General features: G+C 39.0%; 2 protein-coding genes across 5 annotated transcripts; one reads left to right on the forward strand and one right to left on the reverse strand.

The window, feature by feature from the left end:
- Nucleotides 1-263: 263 nt before the first annotated feature.
- LOC107808641 (uncharacterized protein At4g06598-like) lies at nt 264-3,679 on the forward strand. 2 transcript variants are annotated; one of them, XM_016633170.2, is made up of 7 exons: nt 264-410; nt 1,501-1,883; nt 1,997-2,130; nt 2,241-2,316; nt 2,843-2,969; nt 3,104-3,306; nt 3,523-3,679. In XM_016633170.2, exons 2-7 carry the CDS (start codon nt 1,515-1,517, stop codon nt 3,532-3,534), a joined length of 921 nt encoding a protein of 306 aa, XP_016488656.1. In that variant the 5' UTR covers nt 264-410; nt 1,501-1,514; the 3' UTR covers nt 3,535-3,679. The 2 variants fall into 2 exon arrangements, with proteins under 2 accessions (XP_016488656.1, XP_016488655.1); XM_016633169.2 differs by lacking the exon at nt 3,523-3,679 and having other exon boundaries at nt 3,104-3,392.
- Nucleotides 3,680-4,136: 457 nt separating this feature from the next.
- LOC107808640 (uncharacterized) lies at nt 4,137-13,133 on the reverse strand. 3 transcript variants are annotated; one of them, XM_016633167.2, is made up of 7 exons: nt 12,756-13,133; nt 10,934-11,509; nt 8,766-10,016; nt 8,614-8,684; nt 4,955-5,419; nt 4,697-4,863; nt 4,414-4,609 (listed from the first exon to the last, which is right to left on the reverse strand). In XM_016633167.2, exons 1-5 carry the CDS (start codon nt 12,858-12,860, stop codon nt 5,095-5,097), a joined length of 2,328 nt encoding a protein of 775 aa, XP_016488653.1. In that variant the 5' UTR covers nt 12,861-13,133; the 3' UTR covers nt 4,414-4,609; nt 4,697-4,863; nt 4,955-5,094. The 3 variants fall into 3 exon arrangements, with proteins under 3 accessions (XP_016488652.1, XP_016488654.1, XP_016488653.1); XM_016633166.2 differs by having other exon boundaries at nt 4,137-4,609; nt 4,697-5,419; XM_016633168.2 differs by having other exon boundaries at nt 4,137-4,609; nt 4,697-5,374; nt 12,756-13,132.
- Nucleotides 13,134-23,128: the final 9,995 nt, after the last annotated feature.

Below are 23,128 nucleotides of genomic sequence, written 5' to 3' on the forward strand. Positions count from 1 at the left end.
TGTGCCTGCTTTTTTGTGATGTTATTATTTGACTACTATTTTTATTGCTTGTTCGTGTCATAAATTCTTATACACATTTTCTTGGATACGACTCAAAATTAAAAATAAACATAAAAAGAAGAATGTGATTATAGTTGACAATTTTTAATTGAAAATAAAAATAGCTGAAATTTTTTCAACGTGGTAGGATCCCTTTTCCTTTGGTTTACGTAAAGTGCGCTCTTTCTCTCTTTTTGGCTCTTGAATTTCAAGAAGATTAGAGACTGTTTAGAACAATGAAAAAGCAAATGCAAATGCAAATATAGGATTGAGGACCAAAGCGTGGGGTCTCTCAACTTCACCTCTTTGCTGAGACCCCCCATGTTTGGGGTTACGTTCCTCTCTTTAATTAGTCTCTACGTCCCTCTTTGGTAATTCAAAAGTTTTCCTTCTTTGTTTTGTGATGTAGTGAATTATATCAAAAGCATATCATATGAAGAATTGATGTGAAATTTCCTTCTTTTTGATCACTTGATTTGTAAATGATTGCTCTTAATTTTATCATATATTTTTAATACTTAGCTATTTCATTCGTCATGTTTCGCCGCGTCGTGTACAATGGGAAATTCAGAATTTAAACGTTGGTGGTTTTTGAAATAGAGTATATTATTTGCAGCAAAAAATGTTTAAATTCCATTTATGACGATTTTATTTTCCATGATAGATAAAAACTATGACCAAGATGTTGTTTGATTAAAACTCCCAATTTTAAACTTGACTTAATGTCGGCGTTAGAATGATTCATATCGGTGATCTTAACCTATACTCTGGTCATAGTGTTTGTTAATCTTATTTTGCCTTCAAATTCGGATTGTTCTTTTAATTTTCCTTATTAGGAGCCTCAAATTGCATTTGGTGAAAGCCTAAAGCATCTCAAGATTTGCCTAGAGCACAATTAATGTGCATATAAAAGAAAATGAAATTTTCAGGCTACTATTTGTGTTCATCATCCTTTAGAAATGGAGCCTTGGAGCAACGGTAAAGTTATCTCCATGTGATTTATAGGTCCTGGGTTCTGGGTTCGAGCCGTGGAAGTAGCCACTAATGCTTGGATTAGGGTAAATTGTCTACATCACACCTTTCAGGTGTGGCCCTTCCCCGGACCTTGCATAAATGAGGGATGCTTTGTGCACCGGATTGCCTTCATATCTTTTAGGATTTCTGGGTTCAAAAAGGGAAAACTTAGGTTGTTCTAAAAAAGGACAGCCCGATGCACTAAGCTCCCGCGGTATCCGCGGAAGGGCCAGATCACAAGGGTCTATTGTATGCAGTCTTACCCTATAATTCCGCAAGAGATTGTTTCCATGGCTCAAACCCATGACCTCCTAGTCACATGACAGCAACTTTACCAGTTACACCAAGACTCCCCTTCAGAGATCTATTTATGTCATTTAAAAGGTATTCATAGTAAAGCCCTTTGTTAGTTATTAATTAATCACTTCAAACATTGATCACTTGCAGATATTTCTTTAGAAATGGAAAGTTCAAATGGATCAAGCTTGAAAAATTTCTCCTTTTCAAACAAGCAGTTGATCATGGACTCCAATTCAGAGGGATCAGGATCGAGTCACCATCATCGGTGTAACTCGGAGAGCTTTCTTATAGAGGAGCAACCTTCTTGGCTTGATGACCTTTTAAATGAACCTGCAGAAACACTAGTTGTACACAAAGGTCATCGTCGTTCAGCTAGCGACACTTTCGCATACATAGGAGCAGCTGCAGAGAGGTTAAACACAAGGGAAAATAACAACAATGTAAATGTAGGAGGATCTTCAATCAACTATGTCAGTTACAAAGATCATTTTACTTCAGTTTCCTTTGACACAAAGCCAACTTTTGCTAAGGTGTGCATGCCCTATTAAGATAAAATTTAGCTTGTACAGAATTGTTTTAATATCTGAATACGCGATCGAGACATGACTTCTGAAGCTAATGAGGATCCTTACTTCATATATAGGCTGCTCTGGAATTGAATGAGAAGCATAACAGAGAGGTCACAAGTACACAAAACAAAGAGGGCTCTAGTGAAAGATCAAACAATACACAAGCCAAACATTCCATGTCCAAGGCTGATGCAAAACGTGCTAAACAGTAAGGTTTCATTACAATGTCAACTACTAGTTGAATCTGAATTACACAAGCCAAACATTACAGTAAGGTTTTAAAGAGTACACTGCTGTATATAAATCTGAATTATGCAGGCAATCTGCTCACCGATCACGTGTCAGAAAACTTCAGCACATAGCTGAACTTGAAAGAACAGTTCAAGCTTTGCAGGTACATACTGCAAAATTGCCCTATTTCTTGGATTGGCCTAATAACTGACTTATTTGGACAACCAAGATTCTTATTTTCTTGAGCCGAGGGTATATCGGAAACAGCCTCTCTACCTTCACAAGGTAGGGGTAAGGTCTGCGTATATACTATAATCCTCATACCCCACTTGTGGAATGTCACTGAATATGTTGTTGTTGTTGTTTATTTTACTTGGTAAAAGTAAGTGTCTGATAGATTTTATCTTAGTTCAATATATGCCTTTTATATCCTGAGTTTAGAAAGTTATATATATTATAGTAATGTGAAACATTGATGTGTCTTTTTGTTTAGCTATCAAAAATAGTAATATTATAAGACATTGATATTGACAATTAAAGAAACACTAGAAATCCATAATGGAAAGATGGAGTACAAATACATCATTTGACTTTTTATTTGCACTTTCCCTCAAAAAATTTACTTTCAAAGAAGGGGGAAAAAGGGAGAAACAAGAATTGTAACACATTTTTATGTGCTGAGATTTCAGGCAGAAGGATCTGAACTCTCTGCTGAGCTTGAATTTCTTGACCAACAAAATATTATACTGAGCATGGAGAATAGAGCCCTGAGGCAGCGTTTGGATAGCTTATCGCAAGAGCAGCTCATAAAACATTGTATGTATCTTTCATGTTAATGTTTACAGCCTTATTATTACTCAGCATTGAGTTATATATGTTGTATGCATGCTTTTTAATGCCAACCTAATTGTTTCATAGAAAAACTTAAAGATCATGTTTGATTGATGCAGTGGAGCAAGAGATGTTGGAGAGGGAACTTACAAGGTTACAAACTCTGTATCAGATGCAGAGGCAACAAGTGCAACAACAACAGCATCAGCAGCCACAACAGCAGAATCACTCTAAACATCGTCGAAACAAAAGCAGAGATCTTGAAGCCCAATTTGCCAACCTCTCAATCAAGAACAATGAAGCCAGTTCCAGCAGAGTTCAGGTTACTGGTTCAGTCCGGATGTAAATGAGACTCAATTTTTTTACAGCCGCCAAGTGGAATGCCTCTATCTTTTTTTCCTTTTTCCATTTAAAATCTTGTATGTCAACACTAAAGAAAACTTTTAGAGTAAAAGATGATTGAAAATTCTGCCCTGCCATGTATATCTTAGGCTTTCTACTACAGCCTAGTCCTGACTGAACCAATTAAATTGTGCAGATGTGGAAGTGAGGTTTGCTGTAAATTGTGACTAAGGTGACCATCCATTCTGCTTTCAGGTTTCACACATGTAAACATGTTCTGCATAGTAGAGATGGTTTTTGTATTAATGCAGAATCCAATAATTTTCTTGCTTATTGTACAAACTTGATGCTAATGTTGTCAATGCGGTATTTCTAAACAAACACCATATTTGATAAAAAGTTCATCTCCCTAATCACCTTCCTCCTTTCTTTTATTAAAAACAAACAAGCAAATTGAAACTCCTTCCTTTTTTTTCCTTACCTACTAGCCAAAAAGGGGTCAAATCACAACAGAAAAAAAAAAAAAAAAAATGGTAGCTCAGTGCACAAAGTATCCCGCATTCCTACAGGATCCAAGGAAGGGTCGCACCTCAATGGGTGTAATGTAGACAGAGCGCCCTAATGTAAGCATTAGTGGCTACTTCCACGGCTCGAACGTGTGACCTATAAATCACACCGAAATAACTTTACCGTTGCTCCAAGGCTCCCCTTCAGTCAAATCACAGTTGATGCAAAATATTTCCCATGAGATACACTGTATAGACCAGCATAAAGTTGAAAATATAATCAGCAAAATAAGCAAATGGGTATCAAGAGTTTTGGCAAATTAGCCTGCAATTGCAACACATTTTACTCATTTTATCCGGTCCAGCTTTATCTTTCGCCATCTCTTTAACTTAGCATGACACTATCAGTAAGAGAAGAAGAGGGAAAATTACTCTAAACACTCATAACTGAATCTCACATTCCAAAGCATTTGATAGAAACTTTACAGGAATGTACACAACAAAAGCACTAACGATGGTGGGATATTAGACAAGTTTTGCACCTTTTAAGCATGAAATCCTATAATACAAGTTTCTTATGGTCAACCTGGACGAACCATACAAACTCATAACTTTCTTGGTTCTCCCTCTGACGGAGTGTATTTCTGATTAGCAAATGAAGCTGTCAGCTTAAAAACCTTTCCCCTGATGTTTGTTGTGCATCAAAAGGCGAGAGCAGAGCAGGTTGAAGATCCTGTAGACACCTTCGAGCTCCTTTATAAAAACTTACAGGGTGCTCTAGAGAAAATGAAATAAAAAAGATGAAATTAATAAAAAAGAGAAGCATGAAACCAGAATAAATTTTTCAGTAAAAGAATCTAGTACCTTGATCCAAGTTAAATTCAGCAAGCCGGTTGACCATTATACTCTGATATACCTCAATCAAGATGTAATATCAGCATAATCATGTTAAAGAGGAAACTTTCATGGATTTTATGGTCATTCCACCGCCTTAACAAGGAAAACAAGAAGCTCCACTAACTTGTTAGGATCTGACTTCCAAGCATATCAGTCTTAGGATTTCATCCTACTTAAATGAGGCTGCAGACATTAAATAAATACCTTATTTAACAATTTCCTTACATGCACTGAGGAACCGTCGTCGAAAGTTCATTGTACAGCAATTGTCCAGCAGGCCATCTCCACACATGTCCAGTGTCAATTCAATGAAGCTCAACTCGCTAGTTCACTTTCCAAGGAGAAGTCTTCAAGTTAATTCAAGTTTAGTTCCTTTTCATGACTTTCCAAGATTTCTTCTTCCTTTTCCACCTTAACAATGCCATCTTGTCACATTTCAACTTACGATATTGTTGCCAATGCTTTAGCCAGAAAGGGTAGTCCTTTCCTTGCTTGCACTCAATAAAATCAGCTAAGTCATCAAAATCAGGGACTCGTTCAGCACGCCCTAGTCTGCACTTAAGAAATATCTTCCCGTTGGTTGTTTCCTCCATTTCCTCTTCCATTTCCTCCGTTTCCTCTTCCATTGCTTCAAAATTTTCTTTGCTGTAAAGCAAAGAGGTGCTTATCTTTGAGCTATCTTCCTTTCTTCTATGGTTATCAGTTAGTAGAATAAGGTAAGTGGGTGGGTTAAAAGAGGGAGGTGAGAGGTAAGCATGAATAGGATAACAACGAAGTACAAAATCATGTAAATGCAACAGCCAAAACTTCATTTAAAAAATGAAAAATAAATAAAATTTAAGAAGCAACTACCTTGTCCAGAATTTTCCTAGTCCTCCAAATAGTTATATACTTATATGTTATATATTTTATAAAAAAAAGGATCAGATATTTAAGCTTGCAAATTTGAAACTGAACATGGGTAATTTAAAAGAACAAACATTGCACTAATCATAATATTATGAAGTAATAAAGATACCATGCCCAGTTACAACGAAGCATACTACAGAGAAAACTATCAACAAGAAAAGACAGAAGTATATGATCATAAAAGGAATGAAACCAGCTTGAAGTCTTGAACACATAACTACTCTATCATTGTGTTCTTTTTAATGATGTAACTAATTATATTGCATAACAACAACAACAACAAAAAGGGACCAGTGTAATCCCACTAGTAGGGTCTGGGGAGGGTAGTGTGTACGCAGACCTTACCCCTACCCCAAGGGGTAGAGAGGCTGTTTCCGATAGACCCTCGGCTCTAGAAGGCGAAGAGAGACAATATATCAGTAACATCAATAAAACCATAGAAAGAAATAACAACATCACAAGAACTGATATGGTAGGAATAATTCCGCATAAAATTTTACAAAATAGTACAGAATCTCAAACCTTAAATGATAATTCTCAACAAACAGAATCCATACATATATACTGCGCCAGAAGTGTCAAAAATAATTTGTACAACGTATTTTCTACTTGTTTTGAGAAGGAAGGTATTTTCAACTCTTCCAAACGATATTCTATTCATTCCTTTCTATATTTACCTCATGGACACTACCATGCTTTTCTTCTCAGCCTTTTCCTCCTGATTTTCCATCATAATATGATATCTGGCATCACCACTTCAATAATTTCCACATAACACGCCATAGCTTCTATGTTACCAGACAGTAAAGTAACAAACGATAGACTTCTTTTTCTTAATCTCTAGCACATTTACCAACTTATGTAAACAGTTTTTTTTTTCATTTCAAGTATTATGCATTTAGAATGGATCTCAAGTTGTTGTCCACTCAAAAAAGCAAATCTTGTCAGCACCCTAAGTATCCACAGTGGAGTGTCGAAAATCCATTTCCTTCAGTTTTAAGAATCTTGAAGATACATCCCTCTGCCCTTTTCATCTCCAACTATTACTATCCATACTTTAGATTTTCTGCTGATGAGCAACCAAGCAACTTTCCTGATCTTAACAGATTCCTCTGAATTTTAGGTCCATAGGATTCACCCTTCCAATTTATTTGCAGAACTGCTGGTGTCTGCTAGCAAGAAATATTGAATACAATCCGAAGTACTTCACAGAAGGCAACATCTCAGCCACTATATATGTTTTCAGAAACCGATTCCTAGCTCTTTTGCCTGGTTTCAAGCATTTCCGTAGAAACTATCCCACATTTTCCTAATATTCCTTCATAAAGCTACTCTATACTTCAATCTGATATGAAATGGACCAAAATGATCTTAATGATTTTTGGATGAAGAAAATGATCTTAATGATTCATATAGCTGACTTTCACTAGTCCGAGATTGTGGAATATTAGTAGTCATAGTATGTTTAATTATTTCTCTGCAGTAAGGAGAATATGACTATGTTGCCGTCACTTCTGCTGCGGCAGCTCCCCTCTAGAGGTGGTGTCGTCATAGTCGCCACCTTTCTGCATGATCGATTACTCAATTTTTTGGATACTTGAGTTTGCAAACCTCAGTTTTTGAGTTTTTTTTAAATAACAAAAGGTGTTTATTGAATTATTGCAGCTCCCCCCCTCCCCCCCCCCCCCAAAAAAAAAAAAGCAACTAACTTCTTTTGAAGATTTTCCACACTTGGGCTTCCAAATTTTTCAAAGACTTGAAAACTCGTTCTTTTCCCAAAAACAGGTCAAACACACACTTTCTCCAAAAAACTCAAAAGTTGAGCTTTTGAAAAGCTTCAAACAAATGCCAGCTTGAGCCTCAAAGAGCCCCTGCAGAGGAATCTAGGAAACAATGTGATGTGGTTTCACCCATGAGCCTTTCATTTAACAATCTCAATAGAATATTAGAGTACTACATTTCAAATGTAAAAAAAAAAAAAAAAAAAAAAATCCAGTATAATACCAGCTCGGTACTACAATACCAGACAAAAATTACAGCTAGATAGATGTACAGAAAGATAAAGATTCATCCTAAATTACATATCGTCAGTTCAGTATTTCTGTAGAGTTGCGGCTAATTTTTATCTTGGAGTCTTGGAGGCCCACTATTTCTACTTTTATGGGCCAAATATAAGCGTGCTCCTTTGGGATTAAGTTGTTTCTCAGTAGAATGATTTTGGAGAAAGCTAATCTTATACTATGTGATCACAATATCACTTTTAATAATTCAACTCTTCTCCAAATTTGTTTTTCCTTTATTAATTTTCATTCTTTGATGGTTCTAGCTCTCACACAAAGATAACTCATAAGAAAGTTAATTTGAAATAAATGATATATAGCCCATGACAGGAAAAACTATAATCCTCATAAACAACAGTTCAAAAAATTAAAAGAAAATCTGAGCACATGTTTGATGCCAGAAAAGAACATCTGCTCAGGAAAATAGATCAAAACCCCATTAAAGTGAACACATCAAAACTTTTAAAATAGTATTAGTTTTCCACAGAGAAGAACAGAAAATAAGGAATTGCATATTTTATAGGCATCAGAGGAAATAAGGAATATGAACAACATAATAGTTTTTTCTTTTTCTTTTTTTTTAACATACAAGTAAGACATCAAAAGGCAGGACTGAATTGAGTTCTACATCGGAATATCTACTTAATGAATAAATCTAATGGCAATATAGAGGGGTAAGGCAGATTGGACAGAAAGTGTGTATAATACCTACATAAAACAGGTATAAGACGGAAGCGTGAGAGTAAATTACAAGTTATAAGACGGAAGGAACATACATGAGCCTTTATGCCAACAGAGTAAGCCACATTTCATGCAAATGCAGATATAGTACAAGAAAACAAGAAAAGTGGAAGTAAAACATGAATGGGGCGTCAAGCTCATGAATGATACATAGTGATGTCACTATATTGATACCTTGAACGCAGGGCCCTTGCCTTCTGGAACTTTGATGCAACCACAAGGCTAGATCTCTTGTCCACTACAGCCTGTATTATGAACTAACAGCTTAAAATACAGTAATTGTAAGCAATATATTCTTTCAAGAGCAAAAGGGAATTAAACCTGACCTCCTGGATTCTAACAGCAGATAATCCAGATGATGAAACGGAGTCTGGAGTTGGACCAACTAGTGACTGGAGTATATCCAAATTACCTTCTTCAAAGATGAATAAATTCAGCAGAGCTATAATAGTAAACAAGCAGCCTTTTGCTAAACAATCAAGCCTCTTAAAGAAACTAACTGAGAGCAATCCTGCAAAATGCAGAAACATCATCTTGGAAACTCTGTGCTTCTCAGAGTCTATCTCCGTCATTTGGCATAACAAATTTTGGACTGAACTGTCTATGTTGACATCTCTGAAACAGTCAATTATTCCCAAGATAGAATTGTATTCCCCACAGGATGAAAAATCTTGTAAGGTTTTTGAACGATCAGAATTCAAATTGCATCTCAGGCACCAGACAACTTGTAACAAAGAGGAGCTCATTAGCTTCAGTATACAAACCAAAAGACAAATATCTTGCAGACTTGTATCCACAATTGTATTCTCCTCGAAACTGTCCGAAGCTCTTAAAATTAGGCAACTTAAGGCGGAAAAAATCTCATCTTGGCAGCATTTGTCTAGAATATACCGACTCTCTTTCACATAAGTTATACAGGAACTTGACAGGTCAGATTTCATTTCAGAAGAAAGTTTAAGAAAGTGAGATTGTGATGAATCCTCAAACTTTAAAATCAAATTATTGATCTCCTTTCTTGTGCCTGCTAATATACACAAATCAAAAAGGGACTGGATGTCCTTCCCTTCTGCACCTTTGACAGACTTATGACTTACAAATGAAGACCGACGGTTGATTTGCAACAGGGACATATGCTTCATGTACAAAGCTACTGACTTTTCAAACAGAGCGAGAAAGTAATTGATAGGTCTATCATTTGTGTTAAGGTTCTGCATATCCACAAGCAAAAAGGAGGCCTCGTAAACCATTGAAATCAAATGTGCTTGCATTAGTTTGGGTGCAGAAAGACTGATGGGGTTGAGGAGCAATGCTACGGCCGCGGTCGGACTCAATTCTTGAGCTTTTAATGAGAATTTTAAATATTCATTGTTTACCAATAATAATCTGCTAAGATTTCCAGACCTATGCTCATCAGACCATGATATTAAGAAGTATCTAGAGAAGACTTCCATTACTATTCCTATATCTCCCTGACTTGGCTGAGGTGTAAATATTATTTCAGCAGAAGAAGCTAGAGAATCAATAAGCTTAAAGAACTGTCTCAACTGTCCATGCACCAGAAGCTCATCCACAAAAACCTGCATACATGTGATTTTCTCCGTATTAAGGGGTTAAATTATACGTCCCAAGTGAAGTACACAACATGAGGCAAGTTAGAACAGTAAATTACAGGATGTACGAACGGAAGAAAATAAAGAGAAAACTGGAAAACCTAACAAAGACTGGTGGATGTCACTGATAATGAAACAAGGTCGTTTATGGATTAAAATAAGGCCAAGGTGGTGGTAATACTTGTAACCTCATAGACTCCAAAAAAGAAACAGATATCTTGCAGTGAAAGAACTTCTCTTAGGAAACGCTGAGAAAGTCCATGGCCGTTTAAAAAGAAGTCGCATATCATATGCATGCTGACTTTTGTACTCGTGCCTAACATCCAACTACAGACAGTGACCAAACCTTTTTCCCCTTTCCATTCCCTTTCTGTCCTGGCTGAATGAATACGACAAGAAACATATTAAACATGGAAGTGTTAAGTAATTTCCTCGCTGTACAGCAACAATTTTAAATAAAATTTGTGCACTTCTCTCCTATATCCAGACACTCATTCTGTTCTCAACCAGATTTTGCATATACAAGCTTTGTGAGAAAACCGTGCTTGGGAGACTTCTTTTTTGAGATGTAATATAGTATCCAGAGTCCAGTATTGTAAGATGCAGCTCGCGTCATCAAGCTTTTAGCTTAGACATGCCGCTGAATTAACCCCTACATGCTTCACTCATTAGAGTTTTAATCAATATTTATTCCTTACCTCCCTATTGTACTGCTAGTGATCCAGTAAGTGAAGATAGAGATAGACTGACTCACTCAAACCTTATAAATGTTTAATCATATTCTACGTTGGCAGACAAGGAAGCACTATATTTATTTCATGACAAACGATAAGCACAAGTCATGAGCTTTCTATTAACCAACATGAGATTAATAAGGAAATTACCTCAAATGTTGCACGCAAGAAAGAAGTGTGAAGATCAGATGGCTCAAAGAAATGGAGGGACGCAACAAAGTCCTCTGTGGAGGTCGTTCTGCATTCATTATCCTCAGATGTGCATGCTTGAGAAACTGATTTTTCAAAAGTAATTTCCATCCTATTTTCAGCTCCAAATGTGTTTATTGAACATAACTTTCGAAGTAACACCAAAAGGACCTTCCCTTTTTCTAAAAGAAGATTGTGTCTGGACACAAGCAAGGGCAAGGTGACCATACAACACCTCAGCAGCAAATAAAAAATTTCAGCATCTTCGGAGATATTCCGCTGCAAATTACCTTGTGTAAGATCATTCGCAGAGGTATCACGGGAAGCAGAGAATAAATGGTCAAATCTCTCATACAGTTCTTCAAATAATACACCAGAGAGGGTTTCTGTATCTTCTGATGACGCCTTCAACCCATTGTGATCAATTTCCATACCCAAATCATCAAAACCAAGATTGTGTGTAGGACTATGTTGTGGGTTCAAGGAGAAATGGACAAGCAGATAATACAAACTTTTTAAGACATGTAATCTCACACCCTGCAAGAAGGTAAATGGGGCTCAGTATGTAAGAGGCAAAAGAGAAAATGAAATAATATATCAACTGTAGATTAGTTTAGCCAAAACATCTTACTACAAACAGGCAATTAGAGAAGATATTGAGAGAGAAAAGCACTTAATGAGGCATTGGTGTACATTTAAAATCAGTAAATTTGTAGACTCCCAGTATCAAACGTCAGTAATACTTGGAAGTCAACTGAAGACCTGACTCTCACATTGTTTCACCTTTAATTCCAATTTTACCAGTTTGTCTTATCGCACAATGTTCTTTATCATTTTCTTTTGATAGGCTTTCCACACAATGTATTTTTTTCTCATTTTTTTCCCATATAATGTATATCTTGTTTGGTGTAAATTCACACTCATTCCATATTTCTAAGAGTTCTGCACTTTCCTTCTCCAATTTCTCTAAGGAGTAGAGCATTGCAATTGAATCTTACAAGAGTTGTAATTTGCAATTAAGAATTGTTAAGATGGCCGACAATGCTGGCTGACCTTCAAACAATTAAGCCACAGAAAAGGGTCCAACAGTCGTTCATAAAATGAGCTTGTGTCCACCTTCCATCTTACGCCAAAAAGTAAATAAACTTAAGCGAGAAAAGATAGACATACTTTTCATAAACCATGAAAGCATCCAAAAACTTGAATTTTCAACTTCAAAGAAAAAATTCAACACTATTTTCCTACAAAATCCAAATTTAAAGTGTTCCTAATGCTTCTACCAACAAGCAAATAAATATACACCAAAGCTAAAGTGCTAAACCGAACTGGTGCGAGACAAAAACTTTGAATGAGTCCACTACCTTGTTAAACTTATTCCATATAAAACCCACAATATTGACTACTATTTTCTTAACAAGTCTAACCAACACGGAACGAAAACAAAGAATACAAATGTATGATGCAAACAATCTAAATACACAACTATACTTAACCTCATTCAACGAGAAATTAAAAAACCAAACCAAGAAATAAAACAGAAAAAAAATAGAAAAAATAAATGAACAGTTTCATCAAACAACAAAATACTAACATGGGCAAGCTTCAACTTAGCTAAATAAAAATACCCAAAATCTTGTCAAAGTAACAACCTTTGCTCACTCCCCACCCCCCCACCCACCCCAAAAGAAGTAAAAGGGAAACATAACAAAAAACAAATAAACAACCCCTCCAAGCAGAAATTAATTAAGAAATAGAAGAGAAAATATTAAGAAAGTAAAAGCACCTGTGGCTGTTGTAGGAGTGAGATAAGATGGTGGAAAACGCCAGAAGCACATAGGGTTTGTTCTTGAAAATGGTTACAGCTCTTCGATCTTCTAGTTGAAACCATGGTTGATAGATGTATGAGAAGAAATCAGGGAATCTAGTTCACCCTTAAAGATGAATTTACCCTTTAGGACGATTTTGGCGCGAAAAACGATGTATATATTATGCTCTATTAATTGCCTGAATTGTGTTCTGAAATAAGCTACAAAAATTTGTGTGATATTAAATTATTTTATTAAAAGTAAAATAAAAGGTTTAAAAATTAAATAATTTTTAAATAAATAGTTATAATATTTTTTGGGGATAAATTAAAAAAAAAGTATGACAAATAAATTGGGACCGGTAGAGAACAAATTTTCAAATGGCTATGAGATTGGTCATATATCGTGCTTACATAGATATTTTTTATATAAAATTCTTCGTTGGTTGGTAGGATAAAAGGATTAGCTGGATTTTTGTTCTCTCTTTTTTGTCGTTAGTTTTATTTGGAAGAAGAAAGAAAAGGAAAGACATTACAGGGATCTATTTAAATAAATGCATAGACAATATTGATGAATCTTGTAAGTTGATGAATTCTTTTCTACATATTAGATACAAACACATTGAAATACAAATACATTGTGGAATCATATAGTTTGAAATGTTGGTTCTTATCGCATAGAAAAAAAATTTAACTTACGATATTTATTATGATTATTGATGTATTAGTCATATGAACAGTGTATACGGTCGAAATCGATTTCGGCCTTCGTACGACTGGTCGAGATGAGAACATAATGGACCGAAGAGAGTCTTCATAATATCGAGATGAGATCCGAAGAAGACACAAACGAGTTTCGAGTTTCAGGGACAAATCAAATGTCAAGCTCGAAGTCATTATCGAGCTCAAATCCAAATCGAACTATGACGAGAAGCGATGAAATCGAGCTTAAGAGCCAGAAGCCAACCAATACCGAGCTCCAGTCAATACCGAACCCCGAGTTAATATCGAGCTCGAGCCCACATCGAGCTCTAAGCCTGGAAACCGACCGATACCAAGTCCGATCAAGATTGAGCCAAGAGACAAGAGTCGTTACAGCCGCACTAAGAAAGGGAATCTCGGCGAAAATTAGGGAAAAACTGATTTATCATGAGTTCCCCACTATATATTTTTTATTATATCTAAAGTAGGATCCCTCCACTATAAGAGGGAAGGCTATTATTCCTGTAATGAGGGATCAAGTCATTAATACATTGTAACTCAAATATTGTTGATACATTCTCATATTAAGAGATTATCCTTTTGAGCTTCATACATAATTTCACTTTTGCTTGTTCATAAATCATTTTCCTTTCAACTCGGTTTGTATCTTTTCTTTATAGTCAATATTCGATATTTCTACTTACTCTTACGATTTGTGTCAAGTTAAACCATGTACCCTTAGAACTACGTACAAATTCAACTCTATCCGTTTTTCGGGTAAACAGTTTGGCGCCCACCGTTGGGCTAAGGATAACAGTGGTTATTTGATACGAATCTCTACAAAACACGCCATTTTACGCTTGTTTTTGGAAGTGCCTTGATTTCAGATTAGAAACTACGAACTCTCAATTAATGGCCTTACATATCGACAACGAAGCTGGCCTTCAAGATGAAAACAACAACTTGATAACCGGGGAGGAAAGACCGCTCGTCAATACCGTTGGAGCTCGGATCGAAGTACCAGTAGACGTTAATTCGCATATGGCCATCAATTCAAACCAGCGTTCCGACCGTGAAAATAGCATTCACGGTGGAACTCGATCTGCAGCTCGAAATACCCAGAACGTTGAGGAAAGCGGAATCAGCTTGCGTATGATTTTTGAAATTGCTCAGTTGCAGAGTCAAACCTAGGTGCCGAACAGGCCGGAGCCCTGTCTACCTCGAGAAATCACCCACAGAACGGAGCCAGCAATAGTAAGATCAAATGAACAAGAATCAGGGACTAATCCCGAAATTGCTAAAATACTCGAGGAACTCACAAAACGGATCAAAGCAGATGGTAAAAAAATGGAAACATATAACTCCAGGGTCAATCAGATCCCGGGGGCACCACCAGTGTTGAAAGGGTTGGATTCCAAAAAATTCATGCAAAAGCCTTTTCCACCAAGTGCAGCTCCAAAAACGATCCCTAAAAAATTTCGCATGCCCGAGATTCTTAAATATAATGGAATGACCAACCCCAACGAACACGTCACCTCTTACACATGTTCCATCAAGGGTAACGATTTAGAAGATGATAAAATCAAATCTGTGTTGTTGAAAAAATTAGGAGAAACCCTTTCGAAGGGAGCAATGATTTAGTATCACAACCTACCACCAAACTCCATCGACTCATTTGCCATGTTAGCAGATTCTTTCGTAAAGGCACACGCAGGGGCCATAAAGGTCGCAACGAGGAAATCAAACCTTTTCAAGGTAAGACAAAGGGATAATGTCAAATGGAACGCATGGAATTGCCACCGGTCACAGATGATTGGGCCATTCAAACTTTCACCCAAGCGTTGAACAAGAGGAGTTCAATAGCATCACGTCGGCTGAAACAAAATTTGATCGAGTATCCGACTGTAATTTGGGCAGATGTGCACAATCGATATCAATCAAAGATCAGGGTCGAGGATGACCAATTAGGAGCCCCTTCCGGTTCAGTACATCCAAACAGGTCGGTAGTTAAAGACCAGAGGGACTTCGACAGGGATCCAAGGTCGAACAGAGACCGATATCAACCATATACCGCATATCGAAGGAACAATGGTTCAAGACGCAATTCCGCCCGGAACAATCGAAGAAGTGATCGAGTACAGAATTCTCGGAGACTTATGAGCAAAAGTGATTTTGACAAGTATGTCGATCCCACATAAGTGCCTCGATTATCGAAATATAACTTTAGCATCGATGCATCGGCCATTGTGTCGGCAATCAGAAGGATCAAAGATACTAGGTAGCCCAGACCCATACAAACTGATCCTTCCCAAAGAAACCCAAATTTGATGTGCAAGTATCATGGCACGCATGGTCACAAGACCGAAGATTGCAGGCAATTAAAAGAGGAGGTAGTACGTCTATTCAATGAGGACCACCTTCGAGAGTTCCTCAGCGATCGAGCCAAGAATCATTTCAGAGAAAAGGACGCCAATAGGAAAAATAAACAGGAGGAACCCCAACATGTCATTCATATGATCGTCAGTGGGGTCGACACTCCACAAGACCCATATTCAAACGTACTAAGGTATCAATCACTGTGGAAAAATAAGCCCGAGATTATGTGCCCGAAGGCACTTTATCATTCAACAATGAAGAAGCAGAAGGCATTTCTCAGCCCCACAACGACGCTCTGGTAATTTCTATCTTATTAAATAAAGTTCAAGTTAAGCGTGTTTTAGTGGATCTAGGTAGCTCGGCTAATATCACCCGATCGAGGGTCGTGGAGCAGCTCGGCCTACAAAATCAAATCGTGCCTACAGCTCGGGTCTTAAACGGCTTCAATATGGCAAGTGAAACAACTAAAGGGGAGATTACTCTACCGGTGAACGTGGGTGGAACCATTCAAGATACCAAGTTCCACGTAATCGAGGGTGATATGAGGTACGATGCCCTGCTCGGAAGGCCTTGGATCCACAATATGAGGGCAGTCCCTTCAACTCTCCACCAAATGATGAAATTCCCAACGTCGGACGGTGTAAAAACAGTATACGGGGAGTAGCATGCTGCAAATAAAATATTTGCGGTCGATGAGGTAACACCAATATCAACACTATCAACCTCGGAAAGGTCGACAATCGAAGGTAAATAGGAAGTCAAATAGCAATCACAACCAACAGCCTCGACCAAATCAAGGAAGCAGGAGATAGAAGAAGAAGAGGAGGATTTTCTGACCCCTCGAACTTTTATTGTTCCCGAAGATTCTGATGCCACCAAATCAACGGTCGAAGAGCCGGAACAGGTTATATTGATCGAGTACCTGCCCGAGCGAAAGATATACCTAGGAACGGGATTAACCCCCAAACTCAGGAAAAAGCTTATTTAATTTCTTATTGATAACATAAATTGTTTTGCTTGGTCCTATTTAGACATGACAGGGATCCCACCGGAGATAATGATGCATCGGCTAAGCCTGAACCCTAGGTTTAAACTGGTAAAGCAAAAGAGAAGACCCCAGTCAGAGGTAAAGCACGCATTCATAAAGGACGAGGTAACTAAACTTCTCAAAATAGGTTCCATTCGGGAGGTGAAATATCCCGAATGGTTAGCCAATGTAGTTGTAGTCCCTAAAAAAGGGAACAAACTTAGAATGTGTGTAGATTATAAGGATTTAAACAAGGCGTGCCCTAAAGATTCTTTTCCACTACCTAACATCGATCGCATGATCGATGCCACGGCCGGCTACGAGATCCTTACTTTTCTCGATGCCTATTCTGGGTACAATCAAATCCAAATGAACCCGGAGGACCGAGAAAAGACTTCATTTATCACCAAGTATGGAACATATTGTTATAATGTAATGCCCTTCGGGCTAAAAAATGCGGGAGCTACTTACCAACGCCTAGTAAATAAAATGTTCAAAGAACAAATAGGTAAATCAATGAAAGTTTATATTAATGACATGCTAGTTAAGTCCCTGCACGCAGAGGACCATTTGGTTCATTTGCAGGAAACGTTCAAGATTTTAAGGAAATACAACATGAAGCACAACTCCGAGAAGTGTGTTTTCGGGGTCGGTTCGGGCAAGTTCCTTGGCTTCATGGTATCGAATCGGGGGATCGAGATCAACCCCGATAAAATCAAAGCCATCGAAGACATCACCATCGTAGACAGTGTAAAAGCCATGCAGAAGCTAACCGGACGGATAGCTACCTTAGGCCGATTCATTTCGAAGTCGTCGAATCGAAGCCACCGATTTTTCTCTCTACTCAAAAAGAAAAATGATTTTGCCTGGACCCTGGAATGCCAACAGGCATTAAAGGAATTGAAGCGATACCTATCGAGCTCACCGCTGCTTCACACTCCGAAGGCATATGAGAAACTTTACTTGTACTTGGCAGTATCAGAAATAGTAGTAAGTGGTGTCCTAGTTCGAGAAGAACAAGGTACGCAATTTCCCGTTTATTATGTAAGTCGAACCTTAGGAGAAGCAGAAACTAGATATCCACACTTAGAGAAATTGGCACTTGCACTGATAAGCGCCTCTAGAAAGCTAAGACCATACTTTCAATGTCACCCCATAGGCGTATTAACCACTTACCCACTTCGTAATATTTTGCACAAGCCCGAACTATCGGGCCGATTGGCCAAATGGGCCGTCGAATTCAGTGGGTACGATATCGAATATCAACCCCGGACGACCATCAAGTCTCAAATTTTAGCAGACTTCGTGGCCGATTTCACACCAACCCTCATACCCGAAGTTGAAAAGGAACTCTTGTTAAAATCGGGTGCATCATCAGGGGTATGGACCCTCTTCACAGATGGTGCTTCGAATATGAAGGGGTCCGGGCTAGGCATCATTTTGAAGCCGCCCACGGGTAGCACTATTACGAAATCTATCAAAACTTCTAGGTTGACTCACAACGAGGCCGAGTACGAGGCCATGATTGCAGGTCTCGAGCTAGCTAAAAGCTTGGGAGCAGAAGTCATTGGAGCCAAGTGTGACTCTTTACTGGTGGAAACCAAGAAACAAAACCTTCGAAGTTTGAGAAGATAGAATGCAAAGGTATTTGGACAAACTGCAGGTAACTTTGCACCGTTTCAAAGAATGGACTTTACAGCATGTACCCCAAGAACAAAACAGTGAGGCCGATGCACTTGCAAATTTGGAGTCATCGGTCGAGGAAGACGAGATCAGCTCGGGGGCTGTCATTCAACTCTCGAAATCCGTGATCGAGGAAGGTCATGCTGAGATAAACTCTACAAACTTAACCTGGGATTGGAGGAATAAATATATTGAATACTTGAAGAACAGAAAGCTCCCATCGGACCCTAAAGAGTCGAGGACCCTACAAACCAAAGCTGCTCGATTCACATTGGCTGAAGATGGAACATTATACAGAAGGACATTCGATGGACCATTGGCAGTATGCTTAGGACCATGAGACACCGATTATGTTTTACGAGAGGTCCATGAAGGCACTTGTGGGAACCACTCCGGCGCCGAATCACTGATTCACAAAATCATTAGAACAAGATACTACTGGGATAGCATGGAAAAAGACACTAAGGAGTTTGTTCGAAAATGTGATAAATGTCAAAGGTTTGCACCAATGATCCATCATCCCGGAGAACAACTCCATTCAGTCATATCCCCATGGTCATTCATGAAATGGGGGATGGATATCGTCAGCCCTCTGCCATCGGCCCCAGGTAAAGCTAAGTTCATTTTATTTATGACTGACTATTTCTCTAAATAGGTTGAAGCACAGGCGTTCGAGAAAGTGAGAGAGAAAGAGGTTGTAGACTTCATCTGGGATCACATCGTATGTCAATTTGGGATACCCGCCGAAATAGTGTGTGACAATAGAAAATAATTTATCGGTAGCAAAGTGACAGAATTCCTCGAAGACCATAAAATAAAAAGAATATTAACAACGTCGTATCACCCTAGTGGGAACGGATAGGCAGAATCGACGAACAAGACTATCATTCAAAACATAAAGAAAAGGTTGAACGACGCTAAGGGAAAATGGAGAGAAATTCCACCCGAAGTCCTTTGGGCATATCGAATAACATTAAAGTCCAGTACGGGGGCAACCCCGTTATCCTTAGTATATGGCTCTGAAGTCTTGATTCTAGTCAAAGTCGGGGAACCCAGTGCCAGGTTTTGACATACAACAGAAGAGTCAAATCACGAGGCTATGAATACTAGCCTCGAATTATTGGATGAAAAACGAGAAGCCGCTCTCGTCCGATTGGCCGCCCAAAAGCAGTGGATCGAAAGATACTATAATCGAAGAACCAATCTTCGCCATTTTAAAATTGGGGATTTAGTGCTAAGAAAAGTCACCCTCAACACCCGAAATCCAAATGAAGGAAAATTGGGTCCAAACTGGGAAGGACCGTATCAGGTACTCGAAATCATCGGTAAAGGATCCTACAAGCTCGGTGTTATAAACGGCAAACAACTACCAAGCAATTGGAACATGTCGCACCTAAAACGATACTACTGCTAAGGTACGACCCTCACATGTTCGTTTATATTTCGAAATTAACCCTTGCAGGAGTTTGACCAGGAATAGGGATGGATTATTCAACACAAAGCCTTAGGCCTGAGAGCACGCGCTGCACTCTTTTTCCCTTAGACCGGTTTTATCCCAAATGGGTTTTTCAGCAAGGTTTTTAATGAGGCAACCATTAATCATGCTAACTTAGAACAATTCAACAGTATCTGAGGCCTCTTTACAATCAACCTCGAATACTGGGTGCATTACCATCGAATATATCAAGTTTGATACAAGAAAGTTACTTCATGTCAAACAGGGTCTCGATAGGGAAAAGTATAAGGGCCAAATGGTCAAAACGAACCATGCCCGCATAGTTTTGCTCGAACCTTGACACAAAACACGAACACATGTATAATGACTTATGAAGAAAAACTTCTTCTTTACCGATATCTCATATTTTGGAAAGTTCGTTCTACTTCATGATTCAAACAGGCTTAAGGGCCGATCACAACCGAAGGAGTTTGAAAAACTTACCCCATAAATCGGGGACTGCCAATTAAAATACCGAAGAAATAAAGATCCATAAAGCCTATGGGCTAATCATACTTCGAGTTCGAGCAAACACTCACTCGACTATTAAGCCTAAGGGCTACATTACTACTATAAAGCCTAATGGTTACTTTTTACTTCGAGTTCGAGAAACCAAACTCACTCTACTACTAAGCCTAAGGGCTAACAATTACGTCAAGTTCGAGCAATCACTCACTCGACCAATAAAGCCTAAGGGCTACTCTTACCTCGAGTTTAAGCAAACACTCACTCGACTACTAAGCCTACGGCTACATTACTTCGAGTTCGAGTAATCACTCACTCGACCACTAAGCCTAAGGGCTACTCTTACCTCGAGTTCGAGCAAACACTAACTCGACTGCTAAGCCTACGAGCTACATTACTTCGAGTTCGAGCAAACACTCACTCGACTACTAAGCCTAAGGGCTACATTACTTCGAGTTCGAGCAATCACTCACTCAACCACTAAGCCTAAGGGCTACTTTTACCTCTAGTTCGAGCAAACACTCACTCGACTACTAAGATTACGGGCTACATTACTTCGAGTTCGAGTAATCACTCACTCGACCACTAAGCCTAAGGGCTACTCTTACCTTGAGTTCGAGCAAACACTCACTCGATTACTAAGCCTACGGGCTACATTACTTCGAGTTCGAGCAATCACTCACTCGACTACTAAGCCTAAGGGTTACTCTTATTTCGAGTTTGAGCAATCACTCACTCGACTAATAAGCCTACGGGCTACATTACTTCGAGTTCGAGCAATCACTCACTTGACCACTAAGCCTAAGGGCTACTCTTACCTCGAGTTCGAGAAAACACTCACTCGACTGCTAAGCCTACAAGATACATTACTTCAAGTTCGAGTAATCACTCAATCGACCACTAAGCCTAAGGGCTACTCTAACCTCGAGTTCGAGCAAACACTCACTCGACTGTTAAGCCTACGGGCTACATTACTTCGAGTTCGAGCAAACACTCACTCGACTACTAAGCCTACGGGCTACATTACTTCGAGTTCGAGCAATCACTCACTCAACCACTAAGCCTAAGGGCTACTTTTACCTCTAGTTCGAGCAAACACTCACTCGACTACTAAGATTACGGGCTACATTACTTCGAGTTCGAGCAATCACTCACTCGACCACTAAGCCTAAGGGCTACTCTTACCTCGAGTTCTAGCAAACACTCACTCGATTACTAAGCCTACGGGCTACATTACTTTGAGTTCGAGCAATCACTCACTCGACCACTAAGCCTAAGGGATACTCTTACCTCGAGTTCGAGCAAACACTCACTCGACTACTAATCCTACGGGATACATTACTTTGAGTTAGAGCAATCAATCACTCGACCACTAAGCCTAAGGGCTACTCTTACCTCGAGTTCGAGCAAACACTCACTCGACTACTAAGTCTATGGGCTATATCACTGCGAGTTTGAGTAAACACTCACTCGACTACTAAGCCTACGGGCTACATTATTTTGAGTTCGAGCAATCACTCACTCGACCACTAAGCCTAAGGGCTACTCTTACTTCGAGTTCGAGCAATCACTCACTCGACTACTAAGCCTAAGGGCTACCTTACTTCGAGTTTGAGCAATCACTCGACCATAAAGCCTAAAGGCTACCTTACTTCGAGTTTGAGCAATCACTCAACCATAAAGCCTAAGGGCTACTCTTACTTCGAGTCTGAGCAAGCACTCACTCGGTTACAAAGACCACAAGGTCTGAATTTGATCAAATTGCCTAAAGCCTCGAACTTATGAAAACTTTCATAAGGCATGAATGAAACAAAATCTTCACAAGACAGAGAATAAAACAGAGACAAGTCGGGAAAGGAAAAGATCTTTTTATATATATAAGAGTATTTACAACATCCGATCAGAACCCTATACAAAAAATCAAAATGGAAAAAACCCTAAGTTTCCTGGAACAGGACCCTACACAAAAATCCAAAATGGAAAAAACCCTAAGTTTCCTAGTTATCTCTGGGGGCAATCTCTTCTCTATCGGGCTCCTCCCCGCTCTCAGACCCACTCTTGCTCCCATCATCATCATCATCGGAAGCCAAGGATCCAGCATCAACTTCAAGCTCTTTAGCCTTTTTTATCTCTTCGGTAAGATCAAAACCTCGAGCATGGATCTCCTCGAGGGTTTCCCTCCGAGATTGGCATCGCGCGAGTTCAGCAATCCAATGTGCTCGAGTTTGAGCGGTCTCGGCTGCCTCTCTCGCTTGAACCTGAGCGGCTTCAACATCGGCCCGATAGTAAGTTCAGAAGCCAACCAAGCCTCGAGCTCCTCTATTTTCCTTGCTTGAACCAAGCTCCTCTCCTTTATGCCTTGAAGTTGACTTTCGGCCGATAATAATTGGGCTCGAGTAGTTTCTTTTTCTGCAGCAAGGCGGTCCATGCCATCTTTCCACCCCAAGGTCTCCGCCTTTATCGTATCAACCTCCTCACGAAGCAGCCCGATCACCTCAAGCTTCTGCTACAACTGTGAGATCGAAATATTAGCCATCGTTCCAGAATCGAACCTGTGAGTTTGTAAGATTATCATTACCTGCTCAGTCAGGTCAGTCTTGTCTT

The sequence above is a fragment of the Nicotiana tabacum genome, chromosome 4 (genome assembly GCF_000715075.1).
Source record: "Nicotiana tabacum cultivar K326 chromosome 4, ASM71507v2, whole genome shotgun sequence".
Classification (NCBI taxonomy): Eukaryota; Viridiplantae; Streptophyta; class Magnoliopsida; order Solanales; family Solanaceae; genus Nicotiana; species Nicotiana tabacum.